This window comes from Megalobrama amblycephala, linkage group LG14 (genome assembly GCF_018812025.1).
Source record: "Megalobrama amblycephala isolate DHTTF-2021 linkage group LG14, ASM1881202v1, whole genome shotgun sequence".
In the NCBI taxonomy this organism is placed as follows: domain Eukaryota; kingdom Metazoa; phylum Chordata; class Actinopteri; order Cypriniformes; family Xenocyprididae; genus Megalobrama; species Megalobrama amblycephala.
The window spans coordinates 49,847,838-49,873,679 of NC_063057.1; the positions used below are offsets into that span (position 1 = coordinate 49,847,838).

Sequence of the window (25,842 nt, forward strand, 5' to 3'; positions counted from 1 at the left end):
GAGGCACATATCAAAGAATGGAGATTTATTTTTTTCAAATAGATACACAAACTCTGAATCATGAAACAGACTAGTACTGGATCATAAAACTAGTACAGTAGTAGAGCATAAAAGTGTTGTGGCTGACATTGTTTTCCTTACGCCTGTGGTCCTGGTCACTGAATTTATTATTTCTCCACCCATTACTGTCTCAGCAACGTCTCCTAAATTCCCTGAAAGAGTTACATAATGATATTGTGGTGTTCATCGCTAGCCTTCAGCATTGGTCGTTTCAGTTTTTTCCCTGGTATCAGTTTTGGATCCATCAGGGTGGCGCTTCTCTGGGGCCTGAAGTTCAATTTCATTTTTCTTGCTGGCTGTTTGCTGTAATGCTTTGATCTCTTCTTTACTAAACTGCTTCCGCAGCAGCACGATGACAGCAATGATGAAGAAGTAGGAACATCCACTTAAACATGTGGTCAGGCTCAAGAAGATCACTCTGAAAACAGGACACCAATGTTTTTTTGCACAGACATCCAATAGGTTATAAGCATCAGATTCCACTGTTTTATACTAATAAAGACAATGGCATAATAATTACAAACACGCATACACACCTGTACATATTTGAGTCGTACATACGACAGGCTCCTCGCCCCCCGCAACTCTTCATTCCCCATTTTAAACACGTTGAGTCAATGAGAGCTCCAAAATACACTGGAGCAGGAATACCACCTCCAGAAAAATTACACATCAATGCGGTTTACACATAATATGCGTAAAATGTAAAATACAGCACAATATTGAATAGCTTATCAATGTTTTATGCTTTCTCGTCTTAGTAGATAAAAGTAACACTGAATAATCTGAATATTTATTGTACCTAGAGTTCGCATCACAAGTGTTTGAATACCCAATGCCAGTGACTTCAGCTCAGGTGTAATGCATCTAAAACACATGTTATATACAGTAAATACATAACATACATATACTGTATATATAATTTATTTCTATAACTTCACATACACACACGATGGGTTTCCATGTTTTATGGGGACTTTCAATAACATAATGCTTTTTATATTGTAAAACTGTATATTCTATCCCCTAACCCAAAACCTAAACCATCACAGAAAACTTTCAGCAGTTATATTTTCAAAACAAAAGACACAATTTTGCATGATTTCTAAGATTTTTTTTTTCTCATGGGGAGAAAACAAATGTCCACTCCCCACAAAGTCAAAAATTACTGGTATTGCAATCTTACTATTGAAGGGTATACCTGAACCACACACAATTAAGATTAAATACTATATGTATTTATTATATTTAATAAGTTTAATATCATTATTATTTTTTTTACAATTGCTAGGACACATTTATCAATACTTAGGTCACTTTTTCAAAACTCTTCACACAGTGCTCCTTACCAACATTCATGAAGGCACAGCAGTTAATTTCACATTCAAAATGCACTAAAACTACCAAAACACTTCATACATGTCTCAAATCAAGTCATTCTTCCAGAACACTGGCAAAGGTTGTCAACCAACAGACTAACACCTTTGTAAGCATTCAGCTACATCAGATAGGATAGGATTTAAGTTTTTAGATTTGGAATATATTTCAATATGGTTTTACTGTAGAAATATAGCAAATTGCGGTCTTATTCATTTTTGTATAATGTTAGGTTATGTTTGAACTTAAGTTTAACTGATTTGAAAAGAGTATGTAAGTATGTGTAAATTCTTCTGTAGGTACATAGAGTTTGGTGGTGTTTGTGTCTTTCCAAGTGAGAAAACAATTCATGTAAATTGAAAGAAGCAGTCATTTAGTGCCAAAGCAAAGATAAATGATCCACAATTTAACCCACATAAACTGCTGTTGTGCTCACTGTGTGAAGAGATTTGAAAAAGTGACCTAAGTATCGAGAAAAAACTGTAATACTATTTTTGAAGAATATGTGAGTGCTTGCCTGAGCAAAACTCAATGCCACATTCTTGCCTCACCCAAGATCAATAACTAAATTCTATCCTGGTGGTAACTGACCGTATAGTGATCATGTATCCAGGAGTAGTGCCCAGAGAGTTAATGAAGGAGCTTGAGGACAGATACAGCCATATAGGAGGTGAAACTCCGGGTACATGCTGGCCCACGGGGACACTGGCCCAGAGACACAGATCTGCTGCCCTCTACTGGTGAAGGGGTTAAGACACAGCTGCAGTTGTGGAAAACCTGTAATAATCAAATGTAAATGAGAAGAAAAAAAACAAATACCATATTTGTTGAAATTATAGTATGTAAAAGAAGGCTTGCCTCGGGTGCCTTGGATTTAGAAAGGAGTTTTAGAAAAAAGTTTTAGATAGATCCAATTATACTAGAGATACCGTGTTTTTGCCTTGTCCAGTGGAGGCAGTGCATCCTGCCAAACAGGGCGACACATATGTAATGCCACTTTCAGAGCACACAGGATCCCATTCAGACGTAGAGCAGGAACAATCCTGATTACACTGAGACATGAGTGAGCGCTCATCATAAGATGTATCAGGAGTCCTGAGGAGGAATTCTGAGATTGGTGATTGTTTCCAGTTTGAAAAACAGTGGCTATATTCTGGCTGAGAGCTAATGTTCACTTATTACTGTGGTTCCCTTTTGAAAGGGAATTTGCGCTGCATCCCCTAGGGGTCGCTGTGGGGAATGCCACTGACATGCCAGGTGACTGAAGCGTAGCCTAAACACGATAATGAACTTTAAATAAGGTTTGTTTGAGATTAGCAAAATCTGCTCAAATCCGCTCACCGGTGATCACTGTGAGATGCATGCTGGTTAGAAATGTGTCTGAGTGTGGACCGATGTCATGCCGAAGTGTATCAAAAAAGTCTTGTGATGGAAAGGTGGCCTTGTCGGATTCTGCAGTCAGGCACAGTTGTTCTCCACCGACTACGGTGATCAAAAGCACGATGGGAAATGACTTGCTGATGACACAGCTTAATGCTCACTGGTTTAAACAGCCGTGACACATTGTTCTCTTTTAAAATGTTTGATTTTAAAACTCTGATATCATGTTTTTATGATAATAAATTTTGTGTGAATATTCTCTGACAGTCTGATCTTCTCTATGGGTTATGCGATTGTTGTCATATTTATAAAAAACAGCCTTTATAAAAACATTTCTGTATTAAAGTAAAAATTATTGATAAACACGTCTTTCGAATGGAAATAAATAAGTACTTTGGGTGTCTTATTCATTATATTTATTTTCATATAAAACCAACAGAACTTAAATTACATACAGTTTATCAGCAACACAGCGCATGAGTGCGAATCTTGACATCCACCTTTGATCTTGTAGGTGTCTGATCCAGTACGAGAAGGGAGAACTGTCCATCTTGCCTGCACTTTTTTCACTCCTCCCCTCACTACAGTGCCTACTCTCGCCTACATTTCAGGTGAGGTACATTTAAAACGAGCCTATTGGCAGGTGGCAGCCATCTCACAACAGTGACTTGAGTATAAAAGGGCACCTGGGAATTATGTCATCCTCTTTCTTGTCTTCAGGATACCAGCTTGCATATTCTATGCATTTTCTCGTCTGGCCCTTTTTTTGAGTGAATTGGGCCAGCCATCTGTGGCTTGAGGTTCACGACCTGTAGCTAAGGCGAGTAGGAGACTGAAGCAGTGGGGCTTGCAGGTGGAGCTCGCAGATGAATTCAAAGAGGTACAATTATTTCTCATTCATACACGGTTGATGAGAGCAAGCTGCCAGATGATGCTGCGTTATCTCTCTCATCATCTGATCTGGCAGCCTCCTTGGCTAATATGAGCTTTGTCAGGCCTCCTCTTGTTTGAGAGATTTATTATTGAGGCCTCCGCTTTCTGAGCTCCGCTAAGATATCAGTTTTGAGTTGAAGGGTCTCTGTGAGCCTCCCCGCATGATATCCTGAGTGTGCAACGTGGTTAGTCCTCCTCTCAATAGGAGAGTCGTTATGCTAAGGCCTCCATTCCTAGAGCTTGGTTATTTTTTGGCTAAGTTGTCTGGCTTTTTGTGAGCCTCCTTGGCTTATGTGAGTGCCGTCAGGCCTCCTCTCGTTTGAAAAAGTTGTTTTATCAAGGCCTCTGCTCTCTAGAGCTCCACCAGGTTAGCATTTGCGGGGTCGCAGGGTCTCTGTGACCCTCTTCGTGGGATATCCTGAGTGTGGAACATTGTTAAGGCCTCCTCTCGATAAGAGAGTCGTTATGATGAGGCCTCCGCTCCTAGAGCTCGGTTTTTATTGCTAAGTCTATTATTTGCTAAGTCGTCAGTCTCTCTTTGAGCCTTCTTGGCTGCTTACCTCAGTTTGAGTGTGTTAGGCCCACTCTCAATCTGGGAGGTATGATTTAGGCCTCCACTCTGCGGAGCTTCGTGGGCCAGCTGGACTCAACCCACTACCTCCCTTGGGATAGAGTCTTGTAAGGCCTCTTGTTGAGGCCTCTTTTCTCCAGGGCTGCTTTTGGAAGTTGTGTATTCTAGGCTCTCTGTGAGCCTTTTTGAAAGCTGGCCTGAGTATGAACGTAGCTAGGCTTCCTCCATTAGAGTCTTCCTTGAGGCCTCTGTTCTTGAGAAGCTCCTGCCTATGGTTGTCACTGGTGTGCCTAAGGATGAAGACTCTTTGAGTCTTTGACTTAGCTTAGCCAATAAGGCATTCATCCCTTCAGCATGGCAGCGTGGGTATTCCGTTTCCCATAGCGACCCCTAGGGGACGCAGCACAAGTTCCCTTTTGAAAGGGAATGTCTCAGGTTACACATGTAACCATGGTTCCTTGAGAACAGGGAACGAGACGCTGTGTACCTTTGCCTATTGCCCTTGCCTATTCTCAGGGAACCATGATTACAATGCCAACCTGAGACATTCTCAACCCACTGGCTACAATCGAAATCACATACTTCCCTACTATATAGTAGGAAAACAGTATGTGTAAATAAGTATGTCCGAATTCACAGTACTCATAAAAGAGTGACCTACTACTTCCGGCAAGATTCTGAAGTGAAAATACAATGGACGCTTTACTATCCCATGAGGCCACATGAGAGGCTTTGTAAATGGCAGTGAAGCAATGCAACTGATGCTGGTAAGTGTCCACCTGTGTCACTTTTAGCCCCATCGTGCCTGTGTATTTAAACCTTCTGTTCTGTTCATTTCTAAGTCTGGTGTCTCTGTGCAATGATGAGAAGAAACTGCAGAAGAACCTCATTGGTTTTCAACTACTGCCAAACGGCAGATTTGAACGTGAGGAAGAGAATAAGATTTGAGAACTAGATCATTCCTCTGCACCCCTTTACAATATACCCCACATTTAGAGAACCACAAACTTACAGAAGTATACAATCATTTTACCCATTGTAGGACACAGTGAGCCCTGCCACAGGCAAATTCTCACACTTTGTGCCAAATTGGAGGAGGAGGAGAAGGAAGGCCGAGAAGGAGGTGATGAAGGAGAGCTGAGCCCCTGCCACAACGCTCAACTTGTATCTTTTCATTAACAAACCGCCCAAGAATATTCCCACAGCAACCACAGGCAGGATCAGGACACCTGCGGGACATGACAGGTCTTTAGTTTCAATTAACTTCAAGCCTGACATGCTTCTCTGTGTGGGTTATGCTATATGGTTGGGTTTCTTGGGTTCGGTGTGACAGATGAATTTGCAACAAAATACTGTAATTGAATTTGACGTCAACAACAAAAAATATAGGAAGTCGATAAAATAATTAAAAGTTTTACTTCAAAATACACACTAAATCATGTTCTAATAGTCTTTTGTCATGCTTTAAAGAAGTACACTAATTCTGAGACTAACATACTAAAGCACATGTACAGTACTTTTTAATATATTTTGTTTTTACTGTAGTGTTAGTCAATATTAGCGTACATTTAAAGTTAATATATTTGAAATGTATTAAATAGCAAGTTTTCATTACAATTGGGTAATTACAAATATATTTAAAACACGACATACAAGTTTCATAAGAAAAGGCAATAAAGTATATTTTAGTTTACCATAAGTGCTTGTCAGTACATTTGACAGTATACTTTAACCATATTTCAAAGTCAACAGAAGTACTTATGACATTTGCAGATGTAATTAAATCCTACTTAAGTGGGCCAAAAACCACTCTAAAGTTCAGCTTATTGCATTTAATATAAATTAAATATATAATAAATTTTAATTTATTTGCAGTTAACATATAATTGTGTGTTCAAAAATATTACATTCAGTTCACACCCAAGTATATTATTTTTAAGTATTTTTCCCATTATAAATATATGCTAAAGTGTACTTATTTTACAACAGATTAAATAAAAAAAAGATATACCGTACATAATATTCCGAACATAAAATAAACTTGAATAACAGTAAAAGTTTGTAAGCATGTAAAATAATTGTTGCATGTTACATAAAATGGAAAAAAATGTTAGATTTGCCACTTTAATTTGGTTTATCTGCTTAAAAAAAGTTATTTGTATTATATATAATTGAATAAAAATCTAAATTTTAAATATAAATCTAAAATTTTACATTGAAATACAAATCCTAAAATTGTAGGGGTTGTTGATAACCGCAACTGGCAGCAGACATTGAATGAAACAATCAACGGCCTGACATTTACTAGGCTGGTGTTAGAAAGCATTACATGAAAGATTTCTTACCAATAAGGAAGTTAGCTCTTGACGCAGATTGGCCAAACTGTTGCTCCATGTATTTGGCTTTGAAGGTGAGCAGTCCGATGAAAGAGTTGAACTTCAAAACAATCCCACACAGCAACAGGAAGTATGCAGGAGTGCACAGTAGTCTTTTCAGGGAAGGCAAGAATCCTTAACATTTACAAAACAGAATACACAGAATGAAGTGAGGTTTTACTAAATATTTGCATAGACATTAGATTAACTTAGATCTGTTTCAAAGGTACTTGTCTTACAAATTGGAGTGACTTCTGGTGAAGTACTGCTTTTAACATTAATTGGTTAGTTTTAAAGAGAAAAAGAATAGGAATAGGGAAAAAATAGTTCAAACAATACTGCATTTGTTTAAATGGTGGAAGGAAGTTGCCTTTTGCAATGTCAGACAGTTTAATTGAATGTGTGGTAGGGAGGTCAGGTTGCTCCTTGTTTCTCTGATCCACGTTAGAATTTTCCTTCCCTTCCTCTCCTTGTTTGGTTAAAGACCTGGGCAGGAACCAGAAAGGAACACCAGCAAGTACTAAGATGGCAGATGACACAAAGAAACCCAGCCACCAAGCGCCCACCCAACGTGCATCTTGTGGAGTAATGGTCACACTGTCTGCAGGAGAAAAAAAAAATTTTTATATATTAGGGCTGTCAACGTTAACCCGTTAATGCATGCAATTAATTAAAAATCCTTAACGCGAAAAAAAAAATTATGGAAGCATGTGAAAATGCATCATAATGTAATTTACGTCATGCAGTTAGATGATCTTAAAGTCCACGCTGATTATATCAGAGATGTTAGAGATAATTATTCATTCCAGAGTCTGTTTCGCTTAAAACATATTCTGTCATTGTAACTGAAGAGCACGAGCCCTCCTGCATCGCGCTGTTCCTGAACGGAATGTCGAAACGTTACAACTGTATGGCTAGATGATATGAAAACTATGTTTCCCGAGTGGATAAAGCAAACCAGCTTCTTGCTAGTAAAGTTTTGATGGATGAGGATTGCAATCATGTATATGTACACACACACACACACACACACACACACACATACTTGTTCTCAAGTGCAATAGCTTTCTGAACTGTATTTAAAATTGCATTCCCTGAAATTTTTCAATACTTTACTGAACTAGAAAAATTTGTTGGTCAGCTGGTCATATTCCAAACAACACAAACAGTTTGGAGTCTACATCCTGTCGTTGCCGAGATTTCACACAGTAATCCCAATAAATTGCCATAAAATTACCAGAACTACTTTACAGGTAAATATACAAATGTGCTGTTCATACAAGCAATAGCATTCCATCATTTTACTGGTAAGATTCCATTCATATTCCATATATTCAAGTTTCATTCCATATATTCAAGTATTCAAGTTTCATTTTTCAGACCTTCATTCTATATACTCAAACTTCATATTAAAAATACAATAATTTCCTGAATGGCTTCATGTATAATCTTGACAGCAAGTTAAACTCCATCCATTACGGAGTCAAGAAATCTAAGTTGAAATTCCAGCATTTATTATATCTTGATGTTACAACTCTATTACGGATCAGAGTGAAACTAAAAAGAAAGAAATTTCCAATTAGACATATGACTAAACATAGATTCACCATGAAACAGGGTACAGAACACTCCCCGTCTGATGTCATGAGACATCACTATAACTAATTACATTTCAGTCCTTTTTAGAAAGAAGCAAAATGACCCGTGACATTGGCCTGTAAAACCTTTTGGTCATACCATGAGAAGTCGTCTTAACCTCTACTTTTCTTATATGTCCATCAGTGCTTGGGAAGGTATTGGTGATCATTGCCATAGGCCAATCATTACGAGAAAGGGTAATGTCTTTCAAGAGAACAATATCTTTAACTTTAAGATTGGTGTGTGATTCAGTCCATTTGCATCTTTGTTGCCAGATGGGTTGATACTCTTGCTTCCAGCGGGTCAAGAACTGATTTGCAAGGGTCTGTACTTTTCTCCATTGGCTTCCATAAAGATCTTTATCTGAAAAGTTGCAGGTAGGAACTCTAAGGGGAAACCCAATCTTTTGGGTGAGTAGAATGTTAGGGGTTAGTAACAATGGCATCTCTGGATCAGAGGAGACTGGAACCAGTGGTCTGGCATTGATTATTGCCGACACTTCTGCCATCAAAGTACACAGAACTTAATGAATAAGCTGGATTGATTTATTTTGCAGCAACATACTGTCAAGGATTCTGCGTGTGATCCCCATCATTCTTTCCCATGCACCACCCATGTGGGGGGCTAAATTGCCACGAACAGCTTTGTTCACTTAGATACTTCTGGACAGTGTGATCTGTTGTGAAACCGTTCTTTGCATGGTCTGATGAAATTTGTTCCACAATCGGATCTAAGCTGTTTTGCTGGTCCCCTTATGGCAAAGAAGCGACGTAATGCATTGATACAGCTGGATGTATCTATGGACTCTATCACTTCCAATTGAACTGCTCTAGTGCTCATGCACGTAAAAAGGATTGCCCAATGTTTACTGTTTGCTGCACCTCCTCTAGTGCGTCGGGTCAGAATAGTCCATGGGCTGAATACTTCCAAACCCACATAGGTGAAATGAGGAGACATGACAAGACGCTCTGGTGGAAGACTCGCAATTTTCTGCTGTGCAAATCTACCCATTAGTTTTCGACAAGTTACACAGCGGTACAATATGGAGCTTCAGAAGTACACTGCTTCTTGAGATGTTCTTCTGTTGCAAAAAGGTGCTGAATTCATCGCTGTATGTTTCTTTTTGCGCAGATTTGAGGATACCAAGCTTGGCTGCTAAGAGCTCTTCAGGAGTTCTGGCCTTTTTGCATAGGTGCCAATATGTAGCCCAGAACTACCTTACTGTCGCAGTAGAACCTGACTGCATCTGGTTCTAAATCAATTTCCACAAGTATTATTTCTGCCATTTATACAGCTAATACTGCTGTGCACAATTCAAGGAGTGGAATGGTGGACTGTAGATGAGGGGCCAGTTTAGCCTTGCCCAAAATGAATCCTACATGACTTAATCTCTCTTTAGTAAACACTCAAAGATAGGTCACTGCAGCAATAGCTATGTTGGATGTGTCTGAGAATAGACACAGCTCACTGTACTTTGAACTGGAAAGTGAGAGTGGGACGTATGTATGTGATATATGGAGATTTTCCAAATCTTGTAGGGCTGCACGATTAATCGCATGCTATTCTCACGCGCATTTCGTCAGTAAAGCCGGTTCCCTGATTACCGCTAAATCGCCATCACCTGTTTTTAAACGGAGCGCCTTTTAATAGACGGAGCCGTAGTTCACGGACAAGCCACGCAATATCGCGTTCATTATCGCAGGCGATTCATCTGCGATATGAACGCAATATTGCGTGGCTTTTCAGTGACCTACGGCTCCGTCTATTAAATGCCGCTTCATTTGAAAGCAGGTGATGGCGATTTAGCGGTAATCAGGGAACCGGCTTTACTGACGAAATGCGCGTGAGAATAGCATGCGATTAATCGTGCAGCCCTAAAATCTTGTATGGAATTTTTCCATACTTCCCATTCCTCTTGTTTGACCTTAGGGAGTGATATGTCCCAGTCACTTGTGTCATGAGATATTTCTCACAGTAAAGCTCTTCCTTTTATAGTCACTGGTGTCACTAAACCAGGTGGGTCGTAAAGGCTATTAACGACAGACAAATCTCCATAGTCCAAGACTCCTTTGGTTTGGAATAGTTTCTTTGGTAAGATCCAGTACTTTTATGCCTTTGGCTAGATCCTCTGCAGAAAAGGCTTTCATCACTGTGGTTGAATTTGAAGCTATTTTGTGGAGTTTTATGTTTGACTGTGCAAGAGCTTTCTGGGTACGCGTCAGCAGACTGATAGCATCCTCTTCATTTGGCAGAGATATCAGACCATCATCCACGTAAAAATGCCTCTCAACAAATTGGCGAGTGTCTGACACGTTCATGTTCACCTTCCTGTGTAGCACATCTCAGACCATAGATTGCAATGGCAGGGGAAGAGCTGTTTCCAAAGACATGAACACACATCTGGTATTCCGTGATTTCTTTTGATATGTCATATTGTCTCTGTGCCACAAGAACCTTTCTGGTTCTTGTACTTTCTGATATTATGCTGTACCACGAAGCAATAGATCATTTGCTGAATGTTAGCAGTCACAGCTATCAGTTCTTTACGGAAGCGTAACAACACTCCAAGGAAGGAATTGTTCATGTTGGGTCCTGTGAGAAGGATGCTGTTCAAAGAGATAGCATGGTACTGTGTGCTGGAATCAAAGACTACCCTTATCTGGTCTGGTTTTCATGGGTGATAGACTCCAAAGGTTGGTAGATACCAGGATTCTTCATTCTCTTTAAGTGGAGGAGCTAATTCAACATGCTTGTTCTCAAACATCTTCCCCATGAATTCTTGAAAGTTTTCTCTAATCTCTGGTCTTTTGTCTAGAGTGCACTTCAAGGAGAGAAGCCGTGAGAGTGCTTGATCTCGATTGTTATGGAGGAGTGGTCGGAGTGATTTAAAGGGTAGAGGAACGGCCCAGAAGTTTGTCTCGTCTTTGTAAAAGTCCCTCTCCATGATCATTAAGAAGGCTTGCTCTTCAAAGGAGACAGTGCATTTGTTGTCGTCTTTAGTTCTCTCAAACACTGTGCGACCAATGTCATTTTGATGTCTTATTGACCTTTGTAACTGGGTCTGGATTATGTTGGTTGGACTTCCCGCCATGCTTTGCCCTTTCTTTCAAAGAAATGTGACTTGCACAAGGAGTAAGGAAGGAAGGTCTGCCATTTTCTAACACATTCGTCCTAAAGCTGTTTACAATCAGCTTATGAGCATTACAGAGGCAGACTTCGCCGATCATGACCCAGCCTAGATCAAGTCTTTGGGCGAAGGGGGAATTGTGAGGACTGTTGATTTGCTGCCTGACCTTATGCACCCTGATGAGATCTCTTCCCAACAAAAGCAGGATTTGGGCATTTGAATCTAGTTTTAGAATTAATCTTACAAGTTTTCAAATGGGGATGACACGCTGCTACCTCTGGGGTTGGTATTTCTGACATATTGTCAAGGATTTCATTGCGTTCTATAAGTGGAGGAAGATCGATGCTCACACCTCCACTAGATGCTTCTATCTGGAATCCATGCGCTTTCCTGGCCACCATCTCCATGACACCTGCACAGGTTCTGAGTGAGTAAGGATGCGGGCTGCTTTGAACATCAAACAAGTCAAAGAATTCTAAACAAGCCAAGGAGCAATTACTTTAGTCGTCAAGGATTGCATACATGTTAACTGTGTGTTCTGCTTGTCCTTTCTTATACACTTTCACCAAGCATATTTTCAAACAAGAACAAGCTGGCTGGTTTGTACCACAATATCTCTGTGCACTGGGAAATTGCAGCAGCTGAGTCAAAGAGGTTCTCTTCCTTTTCAATTTCTTGTTCTGTGCGCTCATGTTCTGCAGTGTTTGAGGTCCAAGGAGCCAGACCCGGATGTATAGCTGTGGAGTGGCGTTCACCTTCACATTCTCTGCATTGCAGTGGCGTTCTGCAGTCTCTTGCTAAGTGAGAGTTTGATGCACAACATCTAAAACATACATTATTTTCCTTGAGATCTGAGGTTCTACATTCCTCCATGGGCATTCGCTCTGAATCCTCTGCACTTTACAAGGGATTGTTATAGATAAGACAGGTTTTTGTTTGATCATTTATTTTTTCCCCTTTCTCAGTTCGAGACTTCAGTGAAGTGGTTGTGACTGTCTTGTGTGCAGATAAGAAACCTTTTGATACCGCAAGTGAGGGCTTCTCATACCTGGGAGTCGTGGTGTTGCTGGTAGACAGCTTGAAGCTGGGGTCATTTCGTGTCCTGGCTTGGCAACAAACAAATTGTGTGAAGAAGAAAAATGGAGGAAAGGATACGTTGTATTCATCTTTGTACCTTGATCCAATGGAAACCCACTTCTCCTGCAGATTATGCAGCAATTTATCTGCAATTGGGTTGATACCATGGAGAGTGTCTAGGTAGGTTAACCCTGGTAAGTAACCATCCTCTTTGGCAGACTGTAACTCCAAGAGAAGATCTCCAAGATCTCTTAACTTGAAATTGTCTTTGTTGGATATGTGAGTAAAGTTGTCGAGCTTACTTTGTCAAGCCACTGTGCTAAGAGGTCCAGTTCCTCACCTACTGTCAGATCCAGTCCTTCAGTGACATTAATTAAAGAAGATTGCCATGCTCTATAATTTTCGGGACAATCATTGAACCTTGTGAGTCTGGTAGTAACAAGTTCCCTTTGTGTAAGATATTTAGCAAAGTCTGTCATGCTGGCTGCTTGGGTAGGATTGTATGGCAGCGTATGTACGAAGAAATGCTGACGAGGAACACTGATCGAATGAGGTGTAGGTGGTTCACTCTTGAAGGGAGATCGCTTAATGATGTGGGTGTTTGGCAACTAGACACTTTGAATTTGGGGAATTTGTGATTCAGCTGGTTTTGAGACTTCTTTCCTCTTTAGTTGTTCATCAGCTACAATGTGTGAAGTGGTGTCATTGTTGCGTGAATGATTCACCTGAGTGACATCATGTGTTCCTGACGACAGATTTGAGTTGCTTTGTGATGAACTTCTAGGGAAGGTCTATGGAAACCCATTTACTTTGATCCTCAACATACTCATTTGTTCGCTCTTGAACAGTTACAGGTATGTCTGAACTGCTTTTGGAATTGTTGTGATATTCACCCACCTCTGCTGCAGTTTCTAGAATTTCGGCCTCAGCCTGCACAGTTGCCGCCTCCTTTTCTGCTTGTAATGCTTCCAGTGTAGACTCCAATGTGGCTTTCTAATCTTGCCTTTTCTTTTTTCATGGCCAGCTCTCTCTCTGCAAATGTCGCATATGCTCGTGCCATTTCAGCACCGCTCTTGCCGCTGCATCAGCCGAATATCTTGAAGAGATGCACTTAGAACTGACTGATGAAGCTTTCCCAGAACTGCTGGATTTATCCTCCTTCCTTATCTTGATGCTTGCTTTTCCATAGCTTCTTAATAGCTTTTCACTGTACTGTCCTCCCTTCATGTATAATCTTTGCAAAGTTTGACAGCAAGAAGTTTAAACTCCATCCCTTACAGAGTCAAGTAATGTAAGTTGAAATTCCAGCATTTATTATATCTTGATGTCACAACTCTATTGCGGATCAGAGTGAAACTAAAAAGAAAGAAATACAATTTCCAATTAGACATATGACTAAACATAGCTTCAAGTAACACAAATGATAATATACAGATTACAGAAATGCTGTTAATATTCAGCACATTTGTATATTAAAGTAGATTCTTTCTATATATCCAAGAATATTTACAATTTTCAGTGAAAAGTATAAAATAAGATGTCACATGCTTAATTACAAAATTGTGGCCAATTACTTAAAGTTAATGTCAAAAATATTCTTCTGTGTCACCCAAAGCAAGTAGATAAAGAAAACTTACAGCTATTGCTCTTTTAAACTTCCAAATGCAAGGATTGATGAGGATTATCCAAAAAGGCACACTGACTGAGCAACATACACCAGGCCATGTGTCTAGCTGCTCACTTCCTGCTATCTACTGCCTGCAGCTTCCCAAAATGACCACCAGATGGCAGCCACAAAACAAAATTAACCCAGACAAATACTGTGAAACAGGGTACAGAACATGTATAAACTATAAACTTTTTTTTTAATGATCGTGCCACTGTGCAAACAATCAGACCCTAGAAGCACATCAATGTTTGAATGAGAAAAAAATAAAAATACAACTGAAAATTCACATGAATACACACAGTACTGGTGAAACTAATTAAACTGAATGCTTACCAATATTGACAAATCCAATATCCACATACAGTCTGGCACACATGGAGCCCAGTAGGAATCCAAACATGGGACCCAGCAGCATAATGGTCTGAAGACATGCTAAACATCAAAACAAGTTTTTAATTAAACATTTCTCAAGTAAATTTTTTTATTATTTATTTATTGAAAAAGTAGTACACTTAAGAATACTTAGAACGAGTTCTTCAAACAAAATACACTTTAGAATACTAAAGAATACTTAAAAATAATAATGTACTTTAGCAGAATATACATAAGTGCGAACCTAATGTAATGTTTTTGGACACTTAATTGCAGGTTAATTGCAATTAAATTAAAATGTTTTATAGTTTAAAGGTGCTCTATGTAAGAATGATCGCTAGTGGTTGAAATGCTTACTGCAGTCCAAATTCAAAATATTTTTTGCCCCGCCCCCTCCTCCTCAGACTCGATGCACTAGTGGGTTGCCAGTTTGAAGACACACAACAGGAGCGAGCTCAACTGACATTGGAAGGGGAGGAGACTAACACACTATTAGATAATTAGTTGATTTACTGATTTATGATGAGTTGATATCATGTTTTAATATGCTCCTGTTCATAGAGATTTTTAAATGTATGCTGAGGCTTTTTAGGTCGGGTAGAATCTGTGATCTCTGACCCAGTTTGTTCGCTGGTTTCCACGGCTGCAATTCACTGCATGTGTTTTCCGCCAACTGGCAACCAGGGTGGCAAAATACTATTGGGTAAACTGGCAACGTGCAGTCTTGTACAGACCGAAACACAAACAGAAATTCCGACACGGAACACAAATTTCAAAGTAAAATAACTGGCTTGTAGCAATGGTTTTCAGAGAAACGAATATGTGAACTGAGCATGTTTAATAAATATCTGCAAACATATTGTGGTATTTTTATGCTTTTGTTCAGTCAAAAACTTACATAGGGCACCTTTAAATCTGTAATAAATGCAGTTAGCTGAACTATACACGTAATTTCATAATCCTTATTTTGACTTTGAAATATGGTTAAAGTGTACTGACAAGCATTCATGGAAAACTATACTGTAATGTAATTTTTATTGAAACTTGCATGTCATGTATTTAAATGTATTTGTAATTACACATTTGTACATTTTAATGTAACTTTAAATGTAATATTGAAAAATACTTGAAAAAAACTAGTTCAAGTGCATTTAAGTGCATTTAACATGTTAATAAAATGACTCTCTTTATATTCACTTTATATACTTTATATACACAAGTGTCCTTTTCTTACATTATATTATCTGCAAGTACAGTTTTTAATTTAATATATTTAAATATTTGAAGTACACTACAAGTGCGCATTCAATACAGTTAGGCACAGTTATTTTTCACAAGGATTTACAAACTCAACTCAGAAACATAATAGAAGACATTCAGAGAGAGCTATAAAATGTAGGTGGATAACATAATCCAGATTTCATTTTTTGTTGTGCTAATGTAAATTATACTTCTATGTTGTAACACAATAGAGTTTCTGACATCTAGTGAAAAAAATATTCAAATTTTACTTACAAATGTAAAATGCTGAGTTTTCTGCTTTTGCAAAGTCATCGATATAAGATATGCCGAGTGGTGTGACTGGAGTCTCTCCGATTCCCCTGAGCGCATTACCCAAGAACACATAGATCCACATACTAGATCCAGGGTCCTTCACGCAACCTAAGGTTAAAATGGTAGAAATCATGTCCATAAAGTACTTAGAACTTTCTGTATGTATTTGTGATAATCTCGGTCAACTCTATTTTAATAGATTTTTAAAAGAAAACTATATGTTGAGCTATGCACCGACATTTAACACTTGTTCAAATCCTAATACAGGTTCTTCTTTCTTTATATTACAGGGCTGTTGAATGCTTGATTATGATTGGTTGATGAACATTCTAAGGTGTTAATTTTTCAGGAAATGTAAAGCGTCTTGACCGTATTACAGTTCCATATAAATATTAGATACATATTAGATAAATATGTAAATATGTGCTGCATGCTTTCCTCTTAATAACATAATAAATTCACATCAAAAATGTCAGCAGTGAGAAAACAGCAGTTAAGAAACCATCTAATCATAGCGATGTGGATGTTTGTGTGATCTCATTTGGCACTCAAGTCATGTCACAGTTATTTATATAGCACTTTACACAATAGATAACGTGAAATCAAGCAGTTTTACAAAATTAAACATGAAAAAACATAGTGAGTGTCATTTTCAATTCAAAGTAGACTTTGTGTCAGACTTCAACAGACTGAATAGAAGAAATTAACCAGAGAAGATTTCCACGTCAAAGACGGCGTAGTCCCAGAACACATCTGCCATGTACATAATCGCTACTGACCAAAGGTGTTAACCAGCCAGGGGTGCGTTTCCCAAAGCGAACTATGTTTGCAAGTTCCGTCGTTACCAAATAGAGTTCAATGGGACTTACGACCATAGCTGACTAACGATGCTTTCAGGAAACGCAGGAGCGGATCAGTGATGCCAACTTGGCAATTCTGTTGCTAGATTTGGCAACTCTTCAGACTACCCCACCAACATACAACTCTGTTTGCATAGCAATTGTGTATTCTAGAAACTCAAAACATCTGATTCTTTATTGTCGAAGCAATTCATTGAAAATCTTTCAGCAACAACTTGATCTTCATTTGCTTATTTTCAGTGCTTAATTTAGATGCTTAGTTCAGATGCTTAGCTTAATAACCTATACAGAGAAACACAATATATATATATATATATGAATCGCTCTCAGGAGCTCAGTGAATTCAAGTATGGTACTGTGATAGGTTGCCACCTGTGCAATAAGTCCATTCGTGGAATTTCCTCACTACTAAATATTCCACGGTCAACTGTTAGTGGTATCATAGCAAAGTGGAAGCAATTGGGAACAACAGCAACTCAGCCACAAAGTGGTAAGCCACGTAAAATCACAGAGTGGGGTCAGCACATGCTGAGGTGCACAGTGCACAGAAGTCGCCAACTTTTTTTCAGTGGTTTAAAGCACACCGACACTGGACTCTAGAGCAGTGGAGACATGTTCTCTGGAGTGACCAATCATGCTTCTCTGTCTGGCAATCCAATGGATGAGTCTGGGTTTGGCGATTGCCAGGAGAACGGTACTTGCCTGACTGCATTGTGCCAAGTGTAAAGTTTGGTGGAGGGGGGATTATGGTGTGGGGTTGCTTGGCCCCTTAGTTCCAGTGAAAGGAACTCTTAATGCTTCAGCATACAAAGACATTTTGGACAATTTCATGCTCCCAACTTTGGGGGAACAGTTTGGGGATGGCCCCTTCCTGTTCCAACATGACTGCGCACCAGTGCACAAAGCAAGGTCCATAAAGACATGGATGAGTGAGAGCACAGAGTCCTGACCTCAAACAGATAGAACACCTTTGGGATGAATTAGATGTGAGCCAGGCCTTCTTGCCAACATCACTGCCTGACCTCACAAATGCACTTCAAGTAGAATTCAAGAAAAATTCCCATAAACACACTCCTAAACCTTTTGGAAAGCCTTCCCAGAAGAGTTGAAGCTGTTATAGCTGCAAACGGTGGGCGAACTCCATATTAAACTCTACGGATTAAGAATGGGATGTCATTAAAGTTCATGTGCATGTAAAGGCAGGCGTCCCAAAACTTTTGGCAATATAGTGTATATATGCTACACCGCTAGCATTAACAAACAACTTGTGAGACATACACAATTGTTCTTTCAAGTCTGTAGTCACTAAAGAAGAGAGTTTTTATCCTACCAGTAACGTCTCAAAGTTGATGAACACATTGTGGCTTTTCCCAGCTAACCTTGAACAAACTCAGCTAAAACTTATGGTTTACTCCAAACTCAATGGCTACATCCATGCATGGTTTAGCAATCTTTCTCCTTTGGTTTTATAATCAGTATCAACACCAACTTGGGTAGTAGAAGCACATCCACATTGCAAACAGAGATCCCTCTGCACACTGATTGATAATCACACAAACACACATGGTTCTATGTGACATGCAGTTTCAATAGCCAGTCAGCTTCCTTGTTTCTTCCAGGTTGCACTATGTGTCCACAACCAATAGTCTCTATTCATTTCAACTAATTTTATCTGATATATTTTTTTTCTTTATTTAACAATGATGAATATATATATATTCAATTTCAAGTTTAACTTAACATGCATCGTTTAGCAACTTTTAGCAACAAATCAACCTGCCTCTAGGAACTTCTCCTGAAAATTAGTTGGGAACAGTGGAACAGACTTTTCTGGAAAGTTTCATACAAACTAACTTCATTTTATGTTTGAAATGACATCACTCCAGTTCATTCTTCGATTTTGTACTGTAGTACAAGTACTGTATCAGGGCCTAAAGTCTATCAGGCTATGGGGTATTTTAAATGTAAAGCAGTTACCTGTTCCAGTGTTATTAGAAGGCTTGATGTGTGCATTTGAGTAATCGTTTGGAACCATGGGATACTGACAAGGAGCAATACTGACAGTCTTGTTAAAAGAGCCTTGTATTACAGTGTCATACTTGTACCTGTAGGAGTATATCAAACAGCGAGAGAGAGCAAGAAACATGAGCTACTTTAAAAGAAATGATAAACTAAGCCAAATGTGTGTAGAAATAATAAGTATTTATGAATGCATGTACCGCCCCATGAAAAAATGTGGCAGTCCAGTGAGAGCTGAGCCAATGGCCATGAGGAAACAACCCATTCCTATGAGCCGTGGCCTGTGCAGTCTCGCCCCAAAATGACTAACCACTGCCAGAAAGAGCAGGTTGCCTGCAGAAATGCATTCAGAGAACAACCAGTCGATCAAGAAAATGAAAATACATCAAACTGGTCAGCATGTTTATTTATTTTAACATGAAATGGACAACCCATGGTCTGTTCACTGTTCATTGTATTTTGCAACCCAGGCTCATTGAAAAAAAGTGACTGTGGCAACATTACTGCAAAATGATACTATGTTGCTACTTGCTCATTTTGTGACAGTTTTAAAGTGAAATGTGCAGTTAGTGATGCTTAAAGCATGTTCAGTTTTATCTGAAACATTAACATAAAACTGACAATGTTTTATTACATTGGTTGTTACATGTATCATGGCAGTTTGGAAAAGAAATGTCTGGTTAATGGTACTAAAAAGTGTTTGAAAACAACATACGACCTCATGTCGTTCTACACCCGTAAGACCTTCGTTCATCTTCGGAACAAAAATCAAGATATGTTTGATAAAATCCGATGGCTCAGTGAGGCCTGCATTGACAGCAAGTTAATTTACACTTTCAAATGCCCAGAAAGGTACGAAAGTTATATTTAAAACAGTTCATGTGACTACAGTGGTTCAACCTTAATGTTATGAAGTGACGAGAATACTTTTTGTGCAGCAAAAAACAAAATAAAGACTATTCAACAATATCTAGTGATGGCCAATTTCAAAACACTGCTTCATGAAGCTTAGAAGCTTTACGAATCTTTTGTTTCAAATCAGTGGTTCGGAGCGCGTATCAAACCATTTAAATTTCAAAACACTTATGGTTTAACGAAGGCTCATTTACTGAAATCACGTGACTTTGGTGCTCCAAACCACTGATTCGAAACAAAAGATTCATAAAGCTGCTTTTACAAGTCTTTCAGCTCTTTTATCATGAAGTGCAATGCTGTACCAGGTGAGCTATGGAGCAAGTTTACAACATCAGAAAAGCTATACCTATGGTTATGTAATGCAAATGTATTACTTATATTACTTTACAAATCATGCACTATGGTAAAAGTGTTCTGAGCTCATAACATGCAGTAGTATTGTGGAAACCACATGAAAATAAGTCTTTATTAATCAATAATCTGCCCTGTAAATCATTATTTGTGTGAAAATTAATAAAAGTTATTAGTGTTATACTGCCACTAGTGTTCATTTCAGCTGGAAACTGCTGTGAATTGTATGTACATTCAGCTCCAGAATTATTGGTAAATATGAGCAAAAGCAACTGTGAAAATAAACCTGCATTGTTTATCCTTTTGATCTTTTATTAAAAAAAAAATAATAATAATTCTAACCTTTCATCTAAGTAAAACAATTGAAACTCACATTATGAAATAAATGTTTTTCTCCAATGCATGTTGGCCACAATTATTGGCACCCCTAGAAATTCTTATGAGTACAATATCTATAGTATATTCCCATTCATATTTCTGTTTTTTTTTTTGTTTGTTTGTTTGTTTGTTTTGTTTTTTTAAGGGTGACTAGGACCATAAAATTATCCAGCCATGACTTCCTGTTCCACAGGAGTATAAATAAAGAGACACAAAGGCCAAATTTCCATAATCATTCATCACAATGAGTAAAGCCAAAGAATATAGTTCTGATGTGCAGCAAAAAAAAAAAAAAAAAAAAAAAAAAAAAAAAAAGTTGAGTCTCACAAAATAGAAAGTGGCTGTAAGAAAATAGCTAAAGATTGAAAATCCCCATTTCCACCATCAGGGCAATAATTAAGAAGTTCCAATCAACTAAAGATGTTACAAATCTGCCTGGGTGAGAACATGTGTTTATATCATCCTAATGCATGGTGAGGAGGAGAGTTTAAGTGGCCAAAGACTCTCCAAGGATCACAGAAAGTCAAAAAAAAAAAAAAATCTAACAGCACCTACAGTACATCACCACAAGTTGTTTGGGAAGGTTTCAAGAAAAATCCTCCTCGCTCATCCAAAAACAAACTCCAGCATATTCAGTTGTCAGACACGACTGGAACTTCAAAAGGGACCTTGTGTAACTGAGAACAAAATAAACTGCCATGGTTGTCCCAGTTCCCTGACCTGAAACCTATAGATAATGTGTGGGGTGAACTGAAGAGAAGAAGCACCAACATGGACCTGGGAATCTGAAGGATCTGGAGAGATTCTTTGTGAAGGAATGGTCTCTGATCTCTTGTTATTGTTGCAATAATTGTGGGGTTAATAATTGTGGCCAAAGTGAACTAGAGAAAAACATTTATTTCATAATGAGATTCCCTCCACTTTCTATTGTTTTACTTCAATGATAGTATTTTTTTCATGAAAGATCAAAAGGATAAACAATGTACATATTCAATTCAATTCTTCTTTTATTGTTATTGTAAAAAAGCATACAACGAAATTATAAACTTCCAAAGTATACGTAAACAAAGTGCTTATGCTATTGCACATAGGTGATAGATATAAATATAAAGTGCACAGATGTTATTGTCATGAAATGCATGCTCTTGAATCAAGAATGTGTTGTAGTTGAGCAATGTTTTTTCAGGGGTAACAGCTTTTGGATAAAAACTGTTCATGTATCATATATTTTTAAATCACCCTTTGACCATATTTAACAAGGGTGCAAATAATTCCAGAGTTGACTGTAGCTAAAGTAGAGTTTTGAACTTTGCAAAAATGTAAGTAGAGTCATGATTTTCCAATGAGCCTATGTTGGTATTTTGGACAAAAACTGGCACTGGCACAATATGAAAAAAGCTCTAATCAGATTGCCTGAATGCAATGCAACTTCCAGGAGTGTTTTACAACATTCCAAAATAAAATGTTAAAATACTTAAATCCTTAAGTAGCCTTAAAATGTCAGTATTTTATTTTTATTTATTTACCTTTTACACTGATAACGATTTTTGCTATTAAAAGGCCATTTTTGTTGAGCCATTGTGGGATCCTTATACAAACCCATTTCAAAACTTCCATCAATGAGGCCCACGGCAGAGCTGGAAAGGTCAAATCTCCTCTCAATCTGAGTGATGGTGCTTTTCATGTAGGTCCCACACAGAGTTTTGGAGAAGTAGGCGAAGGAGAGGGCCACAATGAAAATCTTGAAGAAAAGAGAACCAATTATCCTAGTGAAAAACACTGTACACAGTAATTGAATGATCTTTAATCACATTAAGACAAAAATAAAGTACACTCAGAAAAGTACAGGTACCTTTAGACTGGAGCAGCAGGAGTCTTTTGGGGCCTCTTTTTCTGGAATGCAAAGGTCTTGTTGGCTGATCGGCTTTCCATTGTCCTCTGCAGTAGGCTCAGACATTTTGCTGTCATGATATTATCAAACAATTACATTTTTGTATTTTCAGTCAAGCTTTACATCATCAGATTGTATTCTGACTTTTCTGCAGTTCAGATAATTTATTAATTGAGTTTAAATTCATGCTATTGTAGTAACTTCCTTATCTCTCTTAGTTTAACCATTGATTTATAAATGCTTATTTCTGTGTATTTTGCACAACATATGATTCAGTGCTCTGTAACCTTCAAGACGTTTCTGGTTTCTATTAGAAATGCGCTAATTTTATGTGGCAATACTGATTACTGTGCCAATATCAAACAACATAACTTTTGCTTTTTAAAACACTGAAAATGAATTACATTGTTTTATACATTTATTTAGCATAAATGTGTAATTAGAGACCCCTGATGCAATTTTAAAGCGCTTTGGGTGTACAGTAGTACATATGAAAGAGCTATATAAATGCCTCATTCATTTATTCATTCATTCAATAAAACAAATTAAATAATATTAATTTTAAAAATTCATTTTTAAATACATTTTATTTAGCATGAGTTTGTTACTCTATTATTGATGCTTTTTTTCCCCTGCCCCCTTTTGGGCATAATTGGTTCTGCTCTTTAAAATAATCGACCAATGTCTAATTGTCACACTATGGACTTTTGTTATATTTGCATTTAGTTCTGTCCTGTCTTGTTCTGTTCATTTGCCCTCATGTGTATCCTGATTAGTTAACTATCCACATTAGTTAACTATCCTGTTTCTGTTTTCCCTGATTACGTTCTCCCTCATTAGCTCCCTTATATAATCTTCCTGTTCTGTTCTGTGTTTGTTGGATCTCGTCTTTATGTGAGAGTTGTGTACCTGCCTATCGGTGTTGGATTAAAATAACCTGTAATCTGATCTTCTTTGTCTTGTTCTCGTATTTATACACAACCAGCATGACACTAATTTTTGGCCTGATGATTGACCGATACATTGGTGCATTGCTAGCTAACACAGTAAACAATATAAGGCTTGTTTTAAGAAAGAAATGTGTAGGGAGTTCAGATTAGGAGGAATTATTTACCGGCCTTCACCTAATGTCCTAAATTAGTTGCACATTAATCTGAACATAAAATAAGATTCAAATAAATAAATACATATACTTACACACACACATACATACATACAACCACATACATAAAATGAATCCCTCAATAACTAGAAACTTCAAGTCAAATCCAAGTGAAATGGCCAGTAAAATTTCATTCAAACAAAGAATTTTAAAAATCATAACTCACCTTATGTAAACTTTTAGAAAGACTGAAATGTTCCAATCTTTTCAGTAGGCAAACACTAGCTTCTGTTCTATTGCCCCATCTCAAGAATTGTTGAAGGGGAAGACAAATGCAAAAGCATCTTAATGAAATAATAATAATAAGAAGAAGAAGAAGAAGAAGAAGAATAAGAAGAAACATATAAGAATAAAAAAGAAACAAAGTAAAGCCAACCTCGTGAAACAGAGAAAGCTTTTTACTGTGTTTTCATGACTTACTCAGATAATCCTCTCAGAATTAGTTCGGTTTAATTCTCCCCTCACAGTCAGAAACCCTTCAACCAGCCATTCATCTAAGGCAGAGAAAATTAGAGTTAGGGGGTTCTGAGAAAACAAAGGGACCAAGAGAAACAAATCATGTGTCAAAGTGTGCTGTACCTGACATGGGCACAGGGAATATCCTCCCTCTTGGAGAGAAGATGTTTTTCTGGGTCTCTGCATAAGCCTGTGGTTTATTCTCAAAGCTCATCCACACAAAAGCTCAACACATTTCTATTCCAACAACGTGCCAGCTCATCAACTCATTCCAACAATGTGAGACATCAACAGCACAACACATGCTGCTAAAAGAGAGTGGTTTTGCTCCAAGAAAAACTCGTAATTTATAATATCAGGTTCTATCTATCTATCTATCTATCTATCTATCTATCTATCTATCTATCTATCTATCTATCTATCTATCTATCTATCTATCTATCTATCTATCTATCTATCTATCTATCTATCTATCTATCTATCTAATCTGTCTGTCTGTCTAATCTATCATCTTTGTGTGTGTGTGTGTGTGTGTGTGTGTGTGTGTGTGTGTGTGTGTGTGTGTGTGTGTGTGTGTGTGTGTGTGTGTGTGTGTGTGTACTGTGTGTACTGTGTGTACTGTGTGTACTGTGTGTACTGTGTGTATGCATGTACACATGCATGTAAAAACAAGTTAAAAACAACCCAAGTTGGGCTGAAAATGGACAAACCCAGCGATAGGTTGTTTTAAGTGTACATACATACATAAATATATTTCTTTTTACCAGCCATGAAACTGTTTTTTCAAAAACAGGCATTTATGACACCAGTTACATTTTAGATACCAGTGAAAATTAAAAAATACTCTATTCCAATTTCGATTTGGTTGTTTTAACTCAGCAACTGTGTTGTTTTAACCCAGCGGTTGGGTTAAATGTTGCCCAACCTGCTGGTTAGTTTTATTTAACTCAACTATTGTTTAAAAATTACTGTATTGCTTAAAATTAACCCACAATATGTTGGAAATTAGCATTTATTAATATGTTTAATGAATAATAATTAAACAATGTACATTTATTAAATTGCTTATTAATAAATGTTCACCTTTTAATTATTGTTGCCTCTAGTAATTATGTGTCTGATTTTTAATTTCCAACCTATTTTGGGTTCATTTTAATCCAGCAATATAGTAATTTGGTTAGTTGGGTTAAATAAAACTGCCCAGCACATTGGGCAAACGTTTAACCCAATTGCTGGGTTTGTATTTTCAATCCAACTTGGGTTGTTTTTAACCCAGCAATTTTTAGAGTGTATGTATGCATGCATGTATGTATATACTGTATTTAAGTATGTACTGTGTATGTATGGAACACCAGAGGAAGATTTGCATCATTTGCTGCCCTATAGCAAATACGTGATAATAAAATATAATATAATGTACCTGAAAATGAATAAAAAATGCATCTCCATAGATTATTTTAAGTTTTTGTCTGCTTTAGATTTCCATCTTGGACATGACATAAATTAAGATATTTCATGGAGTCTAATTAGACTCAATTAATTACAATAATTGATATTATTATGAATTATAATGCACTACATATACAAGGTTTATTGAAAGTGTTACCAAGAAGCTTTCCTCGTACTTCATTCTAAAAAACATTTGAAGTTTGGACTTGTGATTTTTGTGTCCTCATT

The 25,842-nt window shown here is 37.7% G+C and overlaps 1 protein-coding gene across 1 annotated transcript; it reads right to left on the reverse strand.

Annotated features, from left to right (window-relative positions):
• Positions 1-10: 10 nt before the first annotated feature.
• slco1e1 (solute carrier organic anion transporter family, member 1E1) lies at positions 11-24,575 on the reverse strand. Its single transcript, XM_048156209.1, is given in 17 exon segments — positions 11-478; positions 597-714; positions 863-927; positions 2,029-2,081; positions 2,083-2,214; positions 2,367-2,532; positions 5,355-5,550; positions 6,667-6,831; positions 7,067-7,297; positions 14,541-14,639; positions 16,095-16,241; positions 18,971-19,098; positions 19,213-19,345; positions 22,256-22,397; positions 22,509-22,617; positions 23,876-23,954; positions 24,130-24,575. Coding segments are annotated over 15 exon segments (2,109 nt in total). The 5' UTR covers positions 22,614-22,617; positions 23,876-23,954; positions 24,130-24,575; the 3' UTR covers positions 11-249.
• Between the last annotated feature and the right edge of the window lie 1,267 nt (positions 24,576-25,842).